Here is a 20720-nt window from a genome sequence, read left to right as displayed (position 1 = left end):
GTTTCTCTCTTGTTGTGAGGTAACTGGATAAACACCAGCCCGCTTCCTGCCCGGCTGCTGCTGATTGGCCCGCGGGACTTTCAGGAATGTGAGCGACCCCTTAAAGGCGAGAGCAGCTCCTCCAGCCACTCCACTGCACCGGCCAGGGGCTGCAAGCCAAGGGAAACCTGCGGGGGGCTGCAAGCGGCTACCGATCCGCCACGCCACGCCACGCAGGACTCACGGCGACCCTCGGACTGCTCCAGGAACAGGGGAGACCCCGCTGCAAAGAGACGCTGGTACTACGCGCTCAGGGGCGCTGCCGAGCGCTCGAGACAGTAACTCACCTAAGAGCCACCGGGAGACTCCGAGGATTTTGATCGCTCTTTCTTCAGTGGCTGCAGAAGATAGTTCCTCCCCTGGGTTATCTCTAGGGTCTCATCATCTTTTCCTGTAAAGGTAAGTGCTGAAGCAGCGCTTTGATTTCCCCCTGCGACGTAATGTAATTTCTAAGAGAGAAAATCAAATCAAGCAGAAGGGGGGGAACCCAGCTGAAATGCGTGGGGGGTCTGGGTGTGTCTAGCTACCTATGCACTCTTCGCTCGTCTCTCTCTCCCTTCGCCCCACGTAGCCCTTTGCAGCGGTTTCCATCTTCAGGGCACCTGACAAACCTACTGATTGCCCCAAACGTTACTTTTCTGAATGTAATGGCTATGAGATGCCCCTTTATTGTTGTTCGAAGGTTTGTCCGGGAGACCGATCTTTGCCATGGAGCTATCGGGCGGACTTTTCCTCCTCCTAATGTTTGGTGTCTGCAGAGCAAACCAGATCCCAGGTAAGAACAGCGGCTTCATTCTGTACCTGGCGATTATAAAGAGATTTATTGGGTCAATATTAATGGTGGGGATTATTATTATTTTTTTAAAAGGCTTCTGATATCTTTGGTGCTGACTTGGAAGGAATGAAACCTTAAACTGTGGCGAAGAGCGGCTTTGATATTTCCAGCCCACAAAAATGCATTAGCCTGAGGAATATTCAGATTAGTGGTTATGAACAGCAAATATTTCCTCCTGTGCAGAATTTATGTAACCTTCAAACGAGGAAGGACTGAGCACTCAAGGACTTCAAAGTTGAGCATGGTTAAAAAATGTACCTCAGGAACTAAAAGAAGCCACCTGGGGCACTCTCCCCTAGCTTGCCTGCACTGTCCATTACTTCGCAGCCTAGCCCCTGGGGACCACAGAGAGAAATTGTTTATGTACTAGTTGAGATCTCTGTAGGCGATCAGAGAACTCTCCCCTTAGATTTTAAAATGGGATCTGACAGATGTGGGCACTCTGCTGTCCTCCCTTTGTGTCTCCTGATATGCTTCCCCTCCTCTACTGGCCCTCAAAACCCCACTCCCTGTCCAGCTACCTTTGTGCATAAATCAGGATGTAAATGACACTCACCTGCATCCCAACTGGACTTCTCATGCCCTTCTGCACAGCAGCCCCACTACAGGACTGAACTAGCTTCACAGCTGCCCCTGCCTGCACTGTCTCTCCGCCAGCTTCCCCACCCCATTGGGCTGACCTTCAACTCCCTTTTAAAGCCCCCACTCAGCCTCCGTGAACACCAGCCTGCAATGGGGCTGAGCTACTTTCACAGCCCTCAGCACCTGAGTGTGTTCCCCCCCACCCCAGGGGTTGCATACCACTCAGCCCCTTCCTGTCCTTGTTCACAGTGCTTGTTCTGGTCTCTCCACAGAGTCTGGGGGCGATGATAACAGTGTGTTTGATCTCTTCGAACTCATCGGCTTCACTCGCAAGGGGGCCGGACGTCGGGCAACTGGGGTGCACTTGGTGAAGGGACCTGAGCCCTCCAGCCCTGCTTACCGCATTGAGGATGCCAGCCGCATCCCAGCCGTGCCTGATGACAAGTTCCAAGATTTGCTGGATGCCATCTATGCTGAGAAGGGCTTCATCTTGTTGGCTACCCTCCGGCAGGCCAAAAAGAGCCGGGGCACCCTGCTGGCCGTGGAGCGCAAGGACAGCTCTGGCCATATCTTCAACCTGGTGTCTAACGGCAAGGCAGGCACCCTAGACCTGAGCCTGTCTGGTGATGGCAAGCAGCAGGTGGTGTCAGTGGAGGATGCCCTGCTGGCCACTGGGCACTGGAAGAATATCACCCTGTTCGTGCAGGAGGACCGGGCCCAGCTGTACGTAGGGTGTGAGAAAATGGAGAATGCTGAACTGGACATCCCCATCCAAAACATCTTCACCAGGGACCTGGCCAGCAGTGCCAAGCTCCGCATCGCCAAGGGTGGTGTCAATGACAACTTCCAGGTTAGGCTCCTTCTCTCAGTCAGCAGCTTCATGGGGCTCCCGCAACGAGAGAAACACTTAAAGGCACAGTGGCCACACCTAGACACCCTAGAGACAGAGTAGTAATGAGAACAGGAGGGGTGCAGCCGCTGATCAGCTTCTGCAAGAAAACTCTCAACATCCAACATAAATAGCCTCCACAATCTACTTGAATGCTTGCATGTTAATGGTGGGTTGTAGAAAATCCTCTTCAAATCCCAAGCACATTTAAGCTTTAGAATCATTTAGTGAGAGATGGTGAATTTCGTAAGACTACAGGAAGAACTCAAAGTTTCTGATCAGATAAATAGTTGTGTAACAAATTTTAGTAAACAAAAATAAAACCCAGAATATAGAGAGGAGAAGAATGGACATTGTGCATCTGTGGAGTTATTAGACACTTAGAGCTGGGGAAAAGAGTGTTCAGACTTAGGGCTTGCTATCACTGAGTCAACAGGGGTAGTGAAGCATTCTGGACACATCCCTCACCCTATTGCCTTTGACTTTTATGTTTCAATTGAAACTTTTAAATTTTCTGTGCAAAATGACACTTCTTTCCCCTGTAATTGCGACAGAAAGTTGTCATTTTTCCTCTGTCCACAGGGAGTGCTGCAGAATGTGCGGTTTGTCTTTGGAACAACCCTGGAGGCCATCCTAAGGAACAAAGGTTGCTCCAGCTGTAAGTCTGCAACTTTTTTCGAATCCACTGACCTATTGAAAACAGGATTCCTCAGCATGCTGGGAAGACAAGTTGAGACAGAATTCAGAAGTATGCTGAAATGCAAATCATTATTGTATAACAAATTATATTACCTTTTCAGGCTTATAAACAAATGAATGGACTAGGTGACAGCTATGTTAGCAGATGTTATGCACACTTCAGACGATGAATTTTTCACTTGTAATCTTGAGAGATCAAGTGCATGTATCTATATTAACATGCATATACTGTTTTGTTTTTAGCCACTAGTGCGATCATTACACTGGACAATCCCATCAATGGCTCCAGTCCAGCTATCCGTACTAATTACATTGGCCACAAAACAAAGGATATCCAGGCAATCTGTGGCTTCTCCTGTGATGAACTTACAAATATGTTTGTGGAAATGCAAGGATTGCGGTCCATGGTTACAACACTTCAAGACAGAGTGCGTAAAGTGGTAAGTGCAGAGTAAATCCAAAGTAGTTTTCATTAGCTAGTATTTCACTCTCAAATACAACTTGCCTCTAAGACTTGTAGACCAAACTACAAGTGTTGAGACAAAGGAGAGCTTAGTACAGAAGATACCTGTGATGCTTTTTCTTTTCTGTTTCATTAAGACTGAAGAAAATGAATTGATTGCCAAAGTAGTGCAGATCACTCCTGGTGTGTGCATTCATAATGGAATTCTGCACAAAAATAAAGAAGAGTGGACTATTGACAGCTGCACTGAATGTACTTGCCAGGTAAAGACTTCTTACAGTTCATAACATGCCAACATCTGTATATAAACAACTGCTACCTAAATGATATTCGTTCTGTAAAAGAATGAATCCTACACAAAACTAGGCACACTTAAACTGCATATTGTATCATCCTCTGAAAGACCCATCAAGCACCCAGTGATGTAGTAGGCTTTGCTGTAAATGCAGCTTTCATTTAATGTTACCAAAGAAGCATTTTAGAAGGGCATAGGCTAAAAACATCCAACTGATATAATAGTCTATTAACCAGTCTATTTCAGTGATTTGGGGAATGCCTCTGTTTAGTTTACACAAACCAAAAAGTAAACTAAGTTAAATACTTGGGGTCCAAATTAGGCACTCAACTGCACCTTTTACTGACTTAAATGAATAGGAATGAATCATTGCAGTTAACTAGAAAATGTAACCAGTTAAAAGAAAATCCTGATTCTATAATGAAACTGTTAATGCCACTGAGTTTGCAGACATTTTGCAGCCTGGAACGAAGGACTATTTCATAAAGTTGGTAACTGCTAGCCAAAACTACCACAGAACCATACAAGGAATTCATTCTTCAGTATGTTCTGTTCCTGTAGAATACTATAAAATATCCTAAAATGCTGAATAATGCCATAACTATAGTTCCACAGACTTCTTTTTTTAAAACTCCTCCTTTTATGGCATTCTTCAAATTTTAATTATACCTTCTTAAAAACACTTTGGAGTACAAATACATCAAAGCCTGCTTCAATTTGGAAACCAAAGGCTAAGAATTAGATATAAATGGAATACTTGTAGGTCTTCATATTCTTTTTAAGTTGTAGTCAGCTAATGACATTATGATTCTCATTACTGAATACTGGTAGCTGTCACAATCATTTGCTGCACTCTTTTCTAAAACTATATCTATAAGAAGGCCTGTTGTCCTGAAAGGAACAGAACTGGCAACAGTATACACTGCATTTTAGTTCTCATTCAGTCTTTAGTGGAGTTTTTTGTTCTGCTTCTGACTTAAAGATCAAAGCCACATCTAACTATAAATTATGGATTGCTGTTTTTTGAGCCAACTCCACTCAACTCACTTTATATAATCAATTTCAATTCAGATTAACATATGAGAAAGCTGGTTTCAAATTCTTCATTAGTTCCCCCAAAGTTTGAAATATTTGGGATATGATGCAGCAGAGTTTGACTCAGACATTTGGCAGTTTCTTTTGCTTAATTTCTACAAATTCTAAAACATTTCCACTCTTGGTTGGAAAGTAACTAAAGAACAACTTGGGAAAACAGGTCTACGAATGACTGGAACAACTACCACTATTGTGTCAGCTCTAAATACAACAAGGAGTTATGCAGTAGACTTACTACTGAATCTTTTCCAAGAAATTCAGTAGATAATTGTCTTTAGCATTTGATCTTTTTCAGCTAAAATTTCAGCTTAAACTTTATTTGTACTTGCTTAGTTATGATTCTCCTTCTTTGTAGAATTCTGCCACTATATGCAGGAAAGTGTCTTGCCCTCTCATGCCTTGTTCTAATGCCACTGTTCCTGATGGGGAGTGCTGCCCACGATGCTGGCGTAAGTAGTGAAATTTGCTTGGCATTTCTGCTGTAATCTGCTCTGCTGTCTCTCTTAGCTAGGTATAGTGTACTAAAATGTACTCTAATTACCACAATAGGGTATAGGATTACACCACTGGAGAACCATTAGCCTTAGTTTGCATTAACTGAATTTTGAGACCCTTAAACGATCATGCAGTCCTGTCCTAAATAGACTATAGTTGATAATTTATCTATTAAATTCTAATTACCACTTCTCAAAGTAATGACCACTGCAATACTGGAAACCTGAAAATACTTCAGACAGTCCAGGCATGGATCCCATGGCATGTTTGCCATGAAAGGAGGGTAGGGTGGACATTTCAGATGTGGTTACTTGCTTTTGAATTTGGTCTTTATGGCACTGATCCAAAGAAACATGCCACATAAAGGAAGTTTAACTGTCCCTCAAAAGCCCGTATTACAAAATACTGTAGACAAATCTAGTCTGATGTAACCAGTATTGAAACTGGAATGCTCTAATACCAGTCAAACATAAGTCCTTCTTTTAAATCATCTGAATTTGGAACTGCTGTATTTGGAATTACAGCATTGTTTGAAACTCTGCCTTTATTGTGTAGCTTAATTACAAAATAAACATATTTGTATAAATAGTCTCAAATATCTAATAGCTTCATATCAACTTTCTCCAGCAAAATATTTGACTTTTCAATATAAAATTTGCAAAAAGACTCTCTCTTAAAATATCAGAAGTAAAGCTGTTACCATCAGGTTCTCTGATAACAGCTTTTCTGATTAGGTCTCTATCTTCCTCCACAACAAATATAACTATACTGTAAACTATTTACAAGAATATTTTGTCATGATTATACTTTTTTTGAAAAGTGAATCTTCAGAGTTTTTAGCAACTGAACTATGACCATAAGAGAACACTAATAACGAATTTAGGAATGACAATAGAAGCAAAAATGTCATAGAACTCAAGTCATAATGAAAAACTTGTTTGCTTTTGACATATCACAGCTATCGCTGTATTAGATCTGAGTGAACAGAGGGTGGCCTCATATCAGTGGCCTCATAAGTGGCCTCATAACTTCAAAGTTTATGGTGAAAAATAAGAAGCCAGGTGCTAAAGTTACAACATGTACCCAATAACTAGAGCTGTGCAGAAAATGGACATTCTGTTTCATGAAAGATTTTGAAATTTGCCTTCATTTTGAATCTGAACAAAACCTGAAAATTTCAAAATTCTCCAAATCAAAGTTTTGAAAACTTTGTTTTGGACTGAACAAAACACTTCATTTTGATTTCAACTCTTTAAATCATATAATATAAAATTTTTCCAACAAAAAGTGAAACATTTCATTCTGAAAATGTCAAAATCGGATATTTTGACATTGTTAGAACTTTTTTCCAGGTTTTTCTCCAAAATGAAATTTTGGCAGATGCAACATGATTTTGCAAAGCATTTAGATTTTGACCATTTTTTGATAGAAAATGGTTCTGTTGAAGTTTTTCCAAGCAGCTCAACTTATGGCCTAATGGGTTCAAGATAAGCAGCAGTAGAACATACATGCAGCCCTTGCCTAACTGTTAGCTGGTCTTCCAAACAGTGACCTGAGAAACTCTTATGAAAGTAAAGTACAGCACTAAAATAGTTGTGTTGCCCTTGCCTTCCTCTGTGCTTGCCACTGAGACAACACCACAGAACCTTTAAAGTTCATGCTGAAATCTTTTGTAAAAGGAAGGGAAATGACATAATTGTAGCCTTTGATTTTTTGGGGGGGGAGGGGGCAGGAAAAGGGTTTAAACGTAGTCTATAAAATAGAAGTTTTTTATTCAAATTTTAAGCAGAAGTGTACTTCTCTTACAGCCAGTGACTATGCAGAAGATGGCTGGTCCCCTTGGTCTGAGTGGACTTCATGCTCTGTGACCTGTGGGAATGGGGTTCAGCAGAGAGGCCGCTCTTGTGATAGTCTCAATAATCGCTGTGAAGGTTCCTCTGTGCAGACTCGCACCTGCCACATTCAGGAGTGTGATAAGAGGTGTAAGTATTTCATCTGCTTGCATAGCTCATAAAAATTACCTGAGCCTACCCTTGGCTTCCACAGTTGTAATTTAAGTATTAAATTACCACAAGTCAGGGTAATGGTTTAAACCACAATAAGCTGCTTACAGATGGTACAAAACATTGGTTTCTAGCTCTAGCAGTTCCTAAGGTTTTTTGGCTACTAAACTCATGTCAGAATTGAAATGTATGCAATGGAAGCAAGCATGAATGTTTGTTTTGTCACTGGGCCTGAACTAAACACAGCAAAATCTCAGGCCCGCATGCATTTAATTTTTTTGACTCTGTAGCCACGATAGTGGTGTAGTAAAACTGTGGTTTTTATTTAATATTGGCATTCACACACTGCCAAAAGTCTTCTTGGAACTCTGCAGACATGCCTCAAAGAACTCATAGATGGTAATAGGTGTTTGTCTTTTCTGAAGTCAAACAGGATGGTGGTTGGAGCCACTGGTCGCCATGGTCATCATGTTCTGTTACCTGTGGCACTGGCATGATCACTAGAATCCGTCTTTGCAACTCTCCAGTCCCACAGATGAATGGCAAACCGTGTGAGGGTGAGGCAAGAGAAACCAAATCATGCCAGAAAGATCCTTGCCCAAGTAAGTATACTGGTCAAATAGAGACTATTACATTATTTAACTTAAACAACAAGCCTCTTGAGCTGGAAGTTGCTATATAATCTATTCCTGGCAACTGTCTCTTGTTAAATCAACTGCTAGGTAAAATCTCATATTTACAAAAAACCCACTACAGATAAATTAAATTTAAAAATTACTTTGAATAACACTCAGGCTCTAATTTTAGCAAACTCAGAAATGAAAAATGTAGGGCTGCCATTCTGTCCTTCATTCTTTCACGATGTCTAAGGGCAGCAGTGGTGTTGACACATGCATCAATACCTAGGTTAGATGCAGCTAGTAGAATCTTGCTGAATTTACCATCAGTTTTGTGAATGTTTACACTTTCCATGGATTTGTTTTGTAGTAAATGGAAACTGGGGACCCTGGTCTCCATGGGATGTATGTACAGTCACATGCGGAGGAGGCATTCAAAAACGTGGACGTCTCTGCAATGACCCTGAGCCTCAGTATGGTGGGAAGGACTGCATAGGTGATGCCACCGGGACCCAGGTCTGCAACAAGCAGGACTGTCCAATTGGTGAGTAACTCTACGTTAAAAAAAATGTTTTTTACGTAGCACTTGGATACACTTACATCTTCAAATATCTGTGCAAAAATTACACCTCATCTGAAGTCCTGTATTATCTCCATTTTAGTGATGGGGAAAACTGAGAGTCAAATTCTGTCTTCCATTACATTGTTACAAATCTAGAGTAACATAACTGGTTTCAGTGCCATTACTTTAAATTTCTATTTGTGTAACTGAGGGTAGAATATGACAAGAATAGCTGGATTACTTTGTCAAGGCATGACGACAAGTCAGTGGCAAAGCTGAGATTAGATCTGAAGGCGTTTTTGACTCCTAGCCCCATTATCAATCCATTAGACCATACTTCTTTCTGCAGCTAAGAATGCAACTGAAACCAACGACTTCTTACTTTCATTTGACATTCTAATGTCACTGCCATGTAGAAATTTATCTTTAGTATTTTCCACTGGTTAGTGAGGCTGTTCAAGTCTAAAATGCTGCCATACCCCTCCAAAACAGTCCAAAGAGTTTGTTTAAATTCACATATTGGCCATATCCAGCACCTTAACAGACTGCTAAAATGATTGACATTTACCATGATCTAATCTTGTGTCTCAGATGGATGCCTATCTAATCCCTGCTTTGCGGGAACGACATGTACCAGCTCCCCTGATGGTTCCTGGAAGTGTGGTGCCTGCCCTACTGGTTACCATGGCAATGGTGTTCAATGCAAAGATATTGATGAGGTCAGAAGCTTGGGTTCTTGTTTGTAGTCTCTCTTTTTTTAAATAAAAAAGTACAAAACGCTAAACTACAAGATAAAAACCAAATGCCCTAAGAAATCCTCTAATTTTCCCTGCTACCCCAATCTTTCTCCCTTCAGTGTCAAGAGGTTCCTGATACCTGCTTTGTCCTCAATGGCGTGCACAGGTGTGAGAACACTGAACCTGGATACAACTGCTTGCCTTGCCCACCACGTTTCACTGGAACACAGCCTTTTGGTCGGGGTATTGAGGATGCCACAGCTAACAAGCAGGTACTGCCAAGTTGGGAATTTTCCTGGTTTATAAAACCTCCCAGCTGCCTTCTGTATTCTAAAGCACCTCCTGAAAAGGTTTGAAGTTTTCAAAAAAGGGAAAAAGCAAGTTCTTTACCAGCCTTCATAGTCTGGGAAATTAAAGGTTGTCTGTAAAGAGACAGCATAGTACAAGCGTATAAACTGCTTCAGTAAAATGAGTTTTAGAAGCTGTTGCTTTCTTAGCCTTTTAAAGGTGGGAAGGTGCATATGTCATGAGTTTGGGGGATGAACATTGGTTGAAATGTTGCCAATTCAGAAATGAAGTAAATATTTAACATGTGACTATTTAGACCTGTACGTGCCTGATCCCTTTGAAGATAGGTTTTGAATAAGGACAAATAATTATTAATACTAAGATGGCAACTGTGCTTCAAGATTTTGTTTCTGAAAGATCTAGGATCAAAACAGCCATAAATTCCTCTTGCCTTAGTGGTATATCCAGGAAGAATGAGGGATAGAGACTTCTGCAGTGGTTTTACTGTCTTTGTGTGTGTGGTCTTTTAGGTCTGCAAACCACGTAATCCATGCACAGATGGAACTCATGATTGCAACAAGAATGCCAAGTGCAATTACCTTGGCCACTTCAGTGACCCCATGTACCGCTGTGAGTGTAAACCAGGCTATGCTGGCAATGGCATAATCTGTGGAGAAGATACTGATTTAGATGGATGGCCAAATGAGAACCTTGTCTGCGTTGCCAATGCCACTTACCACTGCAAAAAAGTAAGGATATTCCCCTGTTCTCCCACTTAGCAGTTTTAAGAAATTGCCTTAGCATATATCTGAGGAATGTGCTAAATGCTCAGTATTTTAAAGGCTTATGAGACAGTCAGACCTTTGAGTAATTACAGGTATTAAACTACCTATAGTGCAAAATAGGAATATATCCCTTCAGGGATATCATGGCATTGTACTGTCAGAAGTCACAGATTGTCAGAGAAGCTGTTATTACAGTAGTTGAGTCATGCCTGTAACATTCAGGAATTCGGAACATTCCAGTAATTCCAAAAATACCACATCTATGTTCCTACAAAGAGCCACCCATAAACTTTCTCAATGTCATAGAGAAAAGCTTTAGGCAAAAAAGATACAGGAGGAGACTTTCAAAAGTGCTTAAGTACCATCTTCAAAAATAACATGCACTTAGGCTTCTAAGTGACTTCTGAAAACTTTATCTGCAGTCCTTAAAAATTATGATGACTGGTTGAAATCAATGGAATTACACTGAGGTATCACCAGTGTAAATGAGATCTGAATTATGCTGTATAGCTCTAGCAGTTCACTCTCTTAAAAACAATAAAGAAAACATGGCATTTATGCCTGGGATAAAAATACTTTTGCATTTTCTCCTTTCTAGGATAACTGTCCCAATCTTCCCAACTCTGGGCAGGAAGACTATGATAAGGATGGAATTGGTGATGCATGCGATAATGATGATGATAATGATAACATTCCAGATGACAGGGTAAGGCTACATGAAAGATTCATGCCTTTTCTAGTGTAGCTTTTCCTTTCTCCGCTCCCAGTGGTCAAGTCCTGGCCTCTGACCTTAATCTTAACAGAAGATTTTAGGAAATTGACAGGCTCAAAGGGAAAGATCTCTATCTGAAAAGAGATGCCTAACTCTGATTGCATCTTCAGTAGTTCCAGGAAGTAGCTGCAGCTGCCTGAACTTTGAAAATGAGATTGACTCTTGACTTCATGCTTTCATAGTCTCATGCAGGCAAAAAGACTCTTGAGACAGCTGAAGCTTCAGCAAGTAAACAGTAACATTCCAGCACGCAGGTGGCTAATCTTCCTCCTCCCATTCTTCACTTCCACATTCTAGTTGTTGGTTTACAGTAGCAGCCTAACCAAGGTTTTCAGAATGTCATTGTAATTCACTGCTGCAAGTGAGAGCAACTTTATCACTTCTGCTATTTACACCAGTGGTAAATTTGGCTGAGATGCAAAGGGCTTGAAATATTGGCCAATGTTGTTAAGTAGGGTGCGTGGTTTTTTGGTTTTTTTTAAATCTAAATTTGTTTTATTCCACTTCTTCTTCCCAGACATCCTTTGGATCCATTACAATCTGAGTGTTTCCTTATTTTTTTAAGGAAACTGTAGTTCTGATCTGCCCACTGAAGAGGGCTTAACTAGTTTGAATTTTCAAGCATTTTCTTAACTTGCATTAAATCTCCTCCTAAAACAAATGTCCTACATTTGCATTGTGTTGGTAAAGCACCAAAGTAGTTCTCTGTTTATTAACAGTGGTTTTGGACCTCTCCTCCCTCTTGCAGGACAACTGTGCATTCATTTACAACCCACAGCAGTATGACTATGATAGGGATGACGTTGGTGACCGCTGTGATAACTGCCCCTACAATCACAACCCTGATCAGATTGACACTGATAACAATGGAGAAGGAGATGCATGTGCTGTGGATATTGATGGAGATGGTAAGGTGTTCTGTTGCCATTTCCACACTCCTAAACATACAGATAGTTCAGTACTGCATAGATGGCAGTTATATGTTGCCTCTGTTGGTACCACTGTCTTGTGCAGGATAGAAAGTCAAGTATGTGATCAAGTCACCTCCTAGTGACTGAGGCTATAAGCACTAATCCTATTACAGCCAATGGAAATCTCCTTTTAGTTTAGGAGCCTATATTTTTTGAAGCAGATGGTCCTGATTTATAGCCCCATTCACACTGGCAATGGGTGAGAGATATAACTTATGAAGTCCTGTGCTATCCCACAGTTGTAACAGGGGTCTCAATTAGTGTTAGATAAATTATTGTAGATTATGCTGTACAAGTGTGGGTTTTTTAGCAACATACAAACTGTTGGCTTAATTGTCAACCTTATTTACTTTTTGCAGTTCCACTGCCAGTTTACAGTACTCAGATTGTGGAGCTTATGATCTATGTAAGCCACTTGAATTCTTCATCTCTTCTCTGCTCCTTTAGGCATTCTTAATGAAAGGGACAACTGCCAATATGTCTACAACGTAGACCAGAGGGATACAGATTTGGATGGTGTTGGGGATCAGTGTGACAACTGCCCTATGGAACACAATCCAGACCAGGTAGGTTTTTGTATTCTGACCTCTATCTGCACCTGCTATTCAAATCGTATTTCCCATTTAATTTTTACCCTTTGTTATACACACTGTGCTGACATGACACATGATGCCTTTATCAGGTGATAACATACCTCACAGGAAGCTCACACAGCTGCTAGCTATTGTCTGAAATTGAGTAATGGAGGTTTGTAGGACTCTTGCTTGAAGTCATGTGTGTCCTGAGCATTTTTAATGGGAGACACTCCTCCTGTTTGTAAACTTGACTATGGATCTTGTCAGTTGCAGTAACTCTGGGAGTACAGCATGAAATTTACATGGGTTACAACTAATAGTAAACAGCCTATGAGAATTTCTTCTCAGTGATTCTACTGTACAGTCTGGAGTGTAGTCAAATGAACATGCTGTACAAGAAAAACTAAGACTATGTAAATTACAAATAGAGACACAGGCATTACTAGGGCTGGGGTTAAAAAAAGTGGATCCAAATTAGCTAAAAATAGAGGAGTAATGTGACTCAAAAAGCAACTGTTGCTGTTTTTTTTTTTTTTTTCTGAAAAAAAATCAACCCCCAAACACTTGGCAGGTGCTTGACATTAATGCAGGGTGTATGCAGAACATCTGTGTGTGCTAGGAATAGAGGTAGCTCGTAGGCACAGCAGGGCCAGAGGCTTAACTAGTGCAGTGCATTGCATTTCATTTTGTTTAGACACATTGCTTTAACCTTTGTCTCAAAAAAAAAACAGTACAAAACAACCACATTTCAAAAGATTGCCTTTGCCAGTACAATAAGGGTAATGCTGCCTGCTTTTGCCTCTTTATGGCCAAGGCTCAAAGGCATATTCCAACATTCATAAATATGAAGACTAATCTTTACAAGATTAAGTGGAGGTGAGGGAGTTTCCAGCCCCTTCCACTGAATTTGCTGGTTCTAAGACACTCGACAGCAGCAGTGGGTAAAGCCTGTACAGTCCTGTCAAGTAAAAGGCAGTAAAATGAATAGCTTCAGGGGCATAACTGGAATGCTTGACTTCTTCCTAATAGGTGGAGGTGAAGTGGGGGGGAAGCATGGTCCATTCTATTTTTGTTAGGTTTTTCACTGGCTTTTCATGGAGCGTTTTCTTGAATGGTTGTTTTAAATTAATCCACAAAACTCTCACCTGTAAGTATTGCTGTAGGGTAGCATATTAAGGAAAAAATAACTTAAACCCTAGCACTTGTAGCAATTCAGAATGTGTAAGTTAAAATGGCCTCTGACATTTCAATAACTCCTGGGGTCTGAGGAGTGTCTGCAAGAATATAGGACAGGCTAACTTTTGATAGCTCTAGCAAATATAAAGCTAGATGCCATGTGATCATATTACAGAAACTAACTTAGCAAACAACAAGATGCAAAAGTATATACAAAATGCAAGCAGAAGAGGGTTTTCCAGGTATAGCCCACTACTAAGGGAAGTAACTATCTCCTTACAATACCACTTAGTCTCTATGTTTATAGAGGGCTTTGGAGGCTGTTTCTGTAATTAAGAAAATTATGACATGGAGCGGAAGCCATACAACAGTCTGTCAAAATGTTCTTATAATGTAAGAGTGATCTAATGGCTAGGTACATACTGAAGTCAGTTTCATATGGTGCTTGGAACAGAAAGATACAAGGTGCAAGATGGAGGGTAAACTGACACTAGATCTCTGCAAATCTCATGGATTAAATAGAGACTACTCTGCAGCTGCAGAAACATTACATGCATAATTGTAAAGCCCCTGGGAAAAAGTTGAAAACCACACTACTCTCTGAGCCCCAGATGTTCAGATAAATAAGCCTAAAGCAATTGGTTAGTGAAATGTTAATAATAAAGTAGTTCAAAAGAAGTTAGCACAACTAGTCTCATCTGAATTGCAAAATGAGTGTAACAATTTAACACTGGTCCTTTAAGGGAATAGCAATCCTAAATTCTAGCCTTGTATTTCTGTCTGTCTTGTCAGCATCCTCAAGTGCTGCAAGAAGTGTTGTGCATTTTAAAGCTTGTTCTTCAAGCTTTCCCTCTTCTCCAACAGGAGGATTCTGACTCTGACCGCATAGGTGATAAATGTGACAACAATCAGGACATAGATGAAGATGGCCATCAAAATAACCTAGATAACTGCCCCTATGTGCCCAATGCTAATCAAGCTGACCACGACAAGGATGGCAAAGGTGATGCCTGTGACCATGATGACGACAATGATGGTATCCCTGATGACAAAGATAACTGCAGACTGGTTGCCAACCCAGACCAGACTGACTCTGATGGTAAGTAAGATGAACATTATAATATCAAAACCAGTAATTTCCCATACAGGCTTGTCTAGCATTATATACCAATGTTTAAAAAATTCTGTTATGAATAACTTGTTCTCTCTTTAAAAGATTATTTAAAAAAATGTACAGTTTGTATTGGTATTATGTCATTCCTTTTTACTGTAGATCTTATGCTGATTCCCCATATCTTAATGAAGTTTGGGAATATGCCAAAATTGAAGAAATATTGGGATAGGGAAAAGGGGTCTGAACACATTAATTGCTCATGGCTACTGTAATTAATGTAAACCTAAGCCATATCTTTAAAAAAAAACTTCTTGACACTAAGATACCAGGGTGACTATGTAAATAAATCTAGGCTTCTTGTAGTAGAGACACAGCCAAAACATTGCAACGGATTTCCGTCTGAAGTGTCATGTATGACTTTGAGGCAACTGTAGTGATACATCATTCTCAAATTATGCCAGTGAGTTTTCAGAGTTGTCACTGTGAAGCTATACTTTTGTAGGTGATGGACGTGGAGATGCTTGCAAAGATGACTTTGACCAAGACAATGTGCCAGACATTGATGACATCTGCCCTGAGAATGTTGACATCAGTGAGACAGACTTCCGTCGATTTCAGATGGTTCCCCTGGATCCTAAGGGAACATCGCAAAATGATCCTAACTGGGTGGTTCGTCACCAGGGTAAAGAGCTGGTTCAGACTGTCAATTGTGATCCTGGACTTGCAGTGGGTGAGTAGAACATTTTGGATCCTCTCTCCTCAGTGTCTTATAAAAGTCTAGAAACTTAGCTTTAGGTTCAGCATAAGGCTAATAAAAGCAGCAACTTCAAACCTGGTTTCCTTATTCTTCACCCAGGATTTGATGAATTCAATGCTGTGGACTTCAGTGGCACATTCTTCATCAATACAGAAAGGGATGATGACTATGCTGGCTTTGTATTTGGTTATCAGTCTAGCAGCCGTTTCTATGTAGTCATGTGGAAGCAGATCACCCAGTCCTATTGGGACTCAACACCAACCAAAGCTCAGGGATACTCAGGTCTTTCTATCAAAGTTGTGAACTCTACCACAGGTCCTGGAGAGCACCTTCGAAATGCTCTGTGGCACACAGGAAACACCGCTGGGCAGGTAAGAACTGCATTTGTGGTTAATTATTTTCTTGCACCTGAGGCCAGGCTTTACTCTAACAATAAGCATGGTAATTCTGGGGAGTTTGTGCATCCTGTTAGTGTAGAAAGGGGCTCTTAGAAGAAATAATGATTTGTAGTTGTAGGATTTTGTGTATAAACTTGACTATGAAGCGCATGCTCTACATAGTTTCTGTTTGGAGCTAAGGGACTCTACTAAGTTTAAAACAAGTAGGGAGTCCATTATTTCTGATGGTCTTCTGAAACATTCAACATGCAGCACTAGGCAGATTGAATAATTAAATAGGAACCTCTCTAGGAGCGGAGTTAAATCAGATGCATATCAAAAGACTCTATTCAGAGCCTGTCTTTTGGATACACTGTCCAGCTGTACGCCCTTATTTTGAATATAAAAAGCTTCTCGAGATGTCGTGTGTCAAAATATTGCCTAAATAATTGGATTCCTCTGGTTATTTATAATCGTATCCTTCTTTTTTAGGTGCGGACCTTGTGGCATGATCCTCGTCACGTAGGTTGGAAAGATTTTACTGCCTACAGATGGCGTCTTAGCCACAGACCAAAGACTGGCTACATTAGGTAACCATTGTTGAGATATATCTGAAGGGACTTGAGGGCAAATGTCATTTTGGTAACGGTTAGCCTTATGTTAAAGATAAAAACTTACCACAGCTGACAAGGATGATTTATCACTGCTCTTCTTGCAGAGTTGTAATGTACGAAGGGAAGAAAATCATGGCTGATTCAGGACCAATCTATGATAAAACTTATGCTGGTGGTCGGTTAGGATTATTTGTCTTCTCTCAAGAAATGGTGTTCTTCTCAGATCTTAAATATGAATGCAGAGGTAAGGATGGCATCTTGTTGGAATGACATTTTACTGAAATACATTGAAATGACAATTGTTTTCTTAAGGCCACTTTCTTAAACAAATTTAAAGATTAAATTTATCAATTTAAATCTTGTGGGATTATACAACATTTTAATAATCTTTTACTACTCTTGAGCCACATGCAGGATTTCTTTTGAGATCTGTGTTGTGCAGGGATGGGTAGAGGACATCCCGTTAATGAATTTTGCATAGTTAAAAGTTACCATCCACTAAAAGTGAAATGTTGAAGAGACTTAATTGCAGGACATGATGTTTGAAGAGGCATATAAAATATATTTACTTCATGCTTTGAACTACAGCTAGTGATTTTTTTTAATACCTGGCCGGATTTTTCAAATGCATGTGCATAAACTGCAGTGTGAAAAGAGAAAATCCTTACTTTCATATTAATGTACACATATGCACATGCAAACATACCCCAATTGGCTTGGACCCATGCAAAATGTATGCACAGCTCATGGTTTATGTGCCCATACAAGTCGGTTTATGTGTTCAGCTGAGTTAGGCTAGGTTTTCAAGTGTGTATGCACTCTATCATATAACTCAAATCTTTCTTACATTCCTGACCATTTCATACAAAAGTCTGGCTCAAGAAATTGCTACTAAAGGGGTAAAGAACTGCTTTTCAGATTAGTCCCTAACTATAATTATGATTGATAATACAGAAATATTTTAACTCGTTCTGTAATTTTTCTGTCTCCCCCCTGCCCTTCCTCCACAGATCCATAATCACGAGGTTATTGATCCAGAGACTATTTAAAAATGCTGGTATTGCACCTTCTGAAATGTTTAATATTTTACAAACCCTGGGACCATTGTATTCCTTCCTTCCTTTCTTCTGTCTGCACAAATGTGGACTCAAAACACATGACCTGCCTCAAGAATGCTTTTGAAAGAATGAAACTGAAAGTAAACTCAACATATGACCTCGGCTAAAATGGAAGGAAACAAATGTGTTTTTCATGAATGAGAATTTTTCTTCATCTAAAAAGCACACCTGTGCATCAGTAAAAGACGTTTGCTTTGCTGTTTTATCACAGTGCAGTGTCACTGCCTCTCTTTTAGTGGTGGTCCCGCCAAGTAGCATTTTTGTAATAAGAACATCTTTGGATGTGCTTTGGACTACTTAAAAACAAAAGACATTTCAATATGTGGGGAAAGGGGATTTGGGATGGGAGGGTGGACTTTTAAAGGTTAAACAGAAAATTGCCATGCTTGTCTAAAAGGTGCCTATGCTCTCTGGGGTTTATATCCGGGTAACTTGGAGAAACTGTTACATTTTGGACTAAATATCTTTCAGGTGACAAATATATTCCTTGATTTAATGACGTAGACTAGCTGTAGTAGCAAATTAATCCATACAGTATAAAATAGAAACTGTAAAACAGATCCCCAGTGGGGAAGAGGGAATAAAGATTGACACACAGGATTGTATCGCTTGGTAAGAACAGGGATTCACAATTGGAATCTAGTGCCGTTGCCTGATTAAATAGAGATATTTATTTTATTCCACATGTAGCAAGTGCAGATGTAGCAAGAACTTTAAAAAAGGTGCTGGAAAGCACACCATCTCAATTAGCACCTCTGCTGGCCTTCAAGGAACAAGCATCTTTGCTTTATATTTTATGGTTAAAAAGGCACAACAAATGACAATAGTAACATTCCTTTTTCTACAAATTTCATGGACTTTTTTTTTAACTCCTCACTTTTTGGGAGGAGGAAGAAGGCTGTAGATAAAACCTTAAAAAATGTAAAATATTTATTTTTTACTTATCCTGGATGTCATAATGACTGAAGGACTATTGATAAAACAAAACAAAATAAATGCGTCAAGACTATCCATAGAATCATTGTTACAAGTCTTCAAGACTGTACAATTGTAAATACAGATTATTTATTTATTCTGTTCTATACTGAACCTAGATTTTAGTTTAGAAAGCTTTTTGTTTGGATCAGATAGCTGAGATGTATTAATTACAAAAAGCAACTTTCCCATAGAGAATGTGGAGAACAGGGAACAGCAGCTGGAGGGAATGGAATGTTTGTTGGCTTTTCCTAAGTCAGCATTCCATGTATTGGTTTTTTACTTCTTTGTGCAAAGCAATTGGTGATGGCCTGGTAGGTTACCTTTCTGCTTCTTTAAAAAACAAGTCCTTTTTTATATGTTGTCAGTTCCTATCTCTTGTGCCTGTTACTGGAGGGACTAGACAGCATTTGTTACTAGTTAATCATTTACGTAGTGCCATTAGATGTTCATGGTGTTTTACAATTGGTCAACAATATGCCAGACAAAGAACAGAATCCCTGCCCCGACAAGTTTTCAAACTAGAGGCACAAATGGCACTTGTCTTTATGGCATTGGATTATAGCCATTTATGAAGTTGCAGGTTGCACATTGGAATGATCCATGTGCAGTGGTGAAAACAGGAGTGCTTCACAGAGAAGGTGGGATTTTAGGAGCTCCTGGGAGAGGGTGGCAAGACATACATTAATTGAAGCTTTTCCAGGTGTAAAGGGCAGCATGATTATACCTATAATCCTTTGTCTTTCCAGAAAAAAAAATAACAAGGTGAAACTTTTATGTACAAATATTACCTCATTGTGTGACTGAGAAAAAAATCTTTGGATCAAGCAGAAGTTAAATGTCTAACAATCTTTAAAGCTACTGTAGAACTTTTAAAAATAAACGCTGTACATAGTCAAATTCTCTTTGCGGAAAAGTATATTCCCCATAAGAAAATGGCATTGAAACAATGTTAAATATTATTTCTAATGTTGTGTTATATTTTTGTCATCTTGTATACCATTGCTTGTATTTTTATAAATTATTTTTCTCATTGCCATTGAATAGTTAATCTCATAATTGTGTAGATACGCTATTTAAATAATTTATCAGGAAGTGCTACCTGTAGAGTTAGTATTTCTATTTTTATAAAATGTTTGCACACTGAATTGAAGATTTTTGCTCCCCCGCCCATGTTTTTGCTATTAGCATAATTTTCTGAGAATATGCTTTTTTGTACACATTTTTAACCATTTTACATTTTAAAGCTCTGTAAATTGTACAATAAAATTTCTTACATACAAGGAACAATAAACCAATATGGAAATTTATATTTACATATTTTTTAATCCATTTTTCATTTCTTCTTACTATGATTCTATGAGCCACTTGAATTAATGGGTCAGTGTACATTAACTCAGTTGTGAAGGCTCAACTCAGTAAGGATAGCAAAGTAATATAGTAATGATATGAAAATGAAGATTTTCCTAGAAACATAGAACAGGGCCAGGATTGAAGTCAATGGCAGGATTATACCCCATATGTTAAGCACCAAATGAAAGAATGATGCAGACGTGAATGTGTTCCATACTGTGGGCATGCTCCATGAAGGCATAGCTAGTCAACATGCATTAGACTATGTCAATAGTATCCACTGACCTGCTATTGGAACCTGGTAGTAGAATGTCAAGTTACTGGGGCATCACTCTGGGGCGTCTTCCCCCAGACAACCATAGCTAGTAACTTAAAGCTGCCACCTGTTGTCAGAGAGAGGAGGGTGAGGTAACATTTTTATTGGACCAACTTCTCGCCAACAGAAGTTGGTCTGACAACAGATATTATCTCACCCACCTTGCCTCTGTAATATGCTGGGACCAACATGGTTACAACACCACTGCAAACATCCAC

At 39.8% G+C, this 20720-nt stretch overlaps 1 protein-coding gene across 1 annotated transcript; it reads left to right on the top strand.

The window, feature by feature from the left end:
* The first annotated feature begins 143 nt into the window (after positions 1 to 143).
* THBS1 (thrombospondin 1) lies at positions 144 to 20149 on the top strand. Its single transcript, XM_048853445.2, has 22 exons — positions 144 to 438; positions 722 to 814; positions 1729 to 2306; positions 2928 to 3003; positions 3288 to 3484; positions 3645 to 3770; positions 5253 to 5346; positions 7201 to 7374; positions 7821 to 7997; positions 8383 to 8556; positions 9166 to 9293; positions 9431 to 9583; positions 10130 to 10348; positions 10983 to 11090; positions 11905 to 12064; positions 12575 to 12693; positions 14743 to 14977; positions 15495 to 15722; positions 15849 to 16120; positions 16619 to 16716; positions 16845 to 16984; positions 17751 to 20149. The coding sequence occupies exons 2-22, from the start codon at positions 748 to 750 to the stop codon at positions 17756 to 17758; spliced, it is 3531 nt and encodes a 1176-aa protein (XP_048709402.1). The 5' UTR covers positions 144 to 438; positions 722 to 747; the 3' UTR covers positions 17759 to 20149.
* The last annotated feature ends 571 nt before the right edge of the window (positions 20150 to 20720 follow it).

This window comes from Caretta caretta, chromosome 6 (genome assembly GCF_965140235.1).
Source record: "Caretta caretta isolate rCarCar2 chromosome 6, rCarCar1.hap1, whole genome shotgun sequence".
NCBI lineage: Eukaryota > Metazoa > Chordata > Testudines > Cheloniidae > Caretta > Caretta caretta.
This window is presented reverse-complemented; position numbering and strand designations above follow the sequence as displayed.

What these genes read in the sequence shown, in the direction of transcription:
- THBS1 (XM_048853445.2), top strand. Translation starts at nt 748, where the DNA reads ATGGAGCTATCGGGCGGACTTTTCCTCCTCCTAATGTTTGGTGTCTGC. An exon ending in CAGGAAACACCGCTGGGCAG is followed by an intron (nt 16,121 to 16,618) that starts GTAAGAACTGCA and finishes CTTCTTTTTTAG; the next exon opens with GTGCGGACCTTGTGGCATGA. An exon ending in CCAAAGACTGGCTACATTAG is followed by an intron (nt 16,717 to 16,844) that starts GTAACCATTGTT and finishes CTCTTCTTGCAG; the next exon opens with AGTTGTAATGTACGAAGGGA.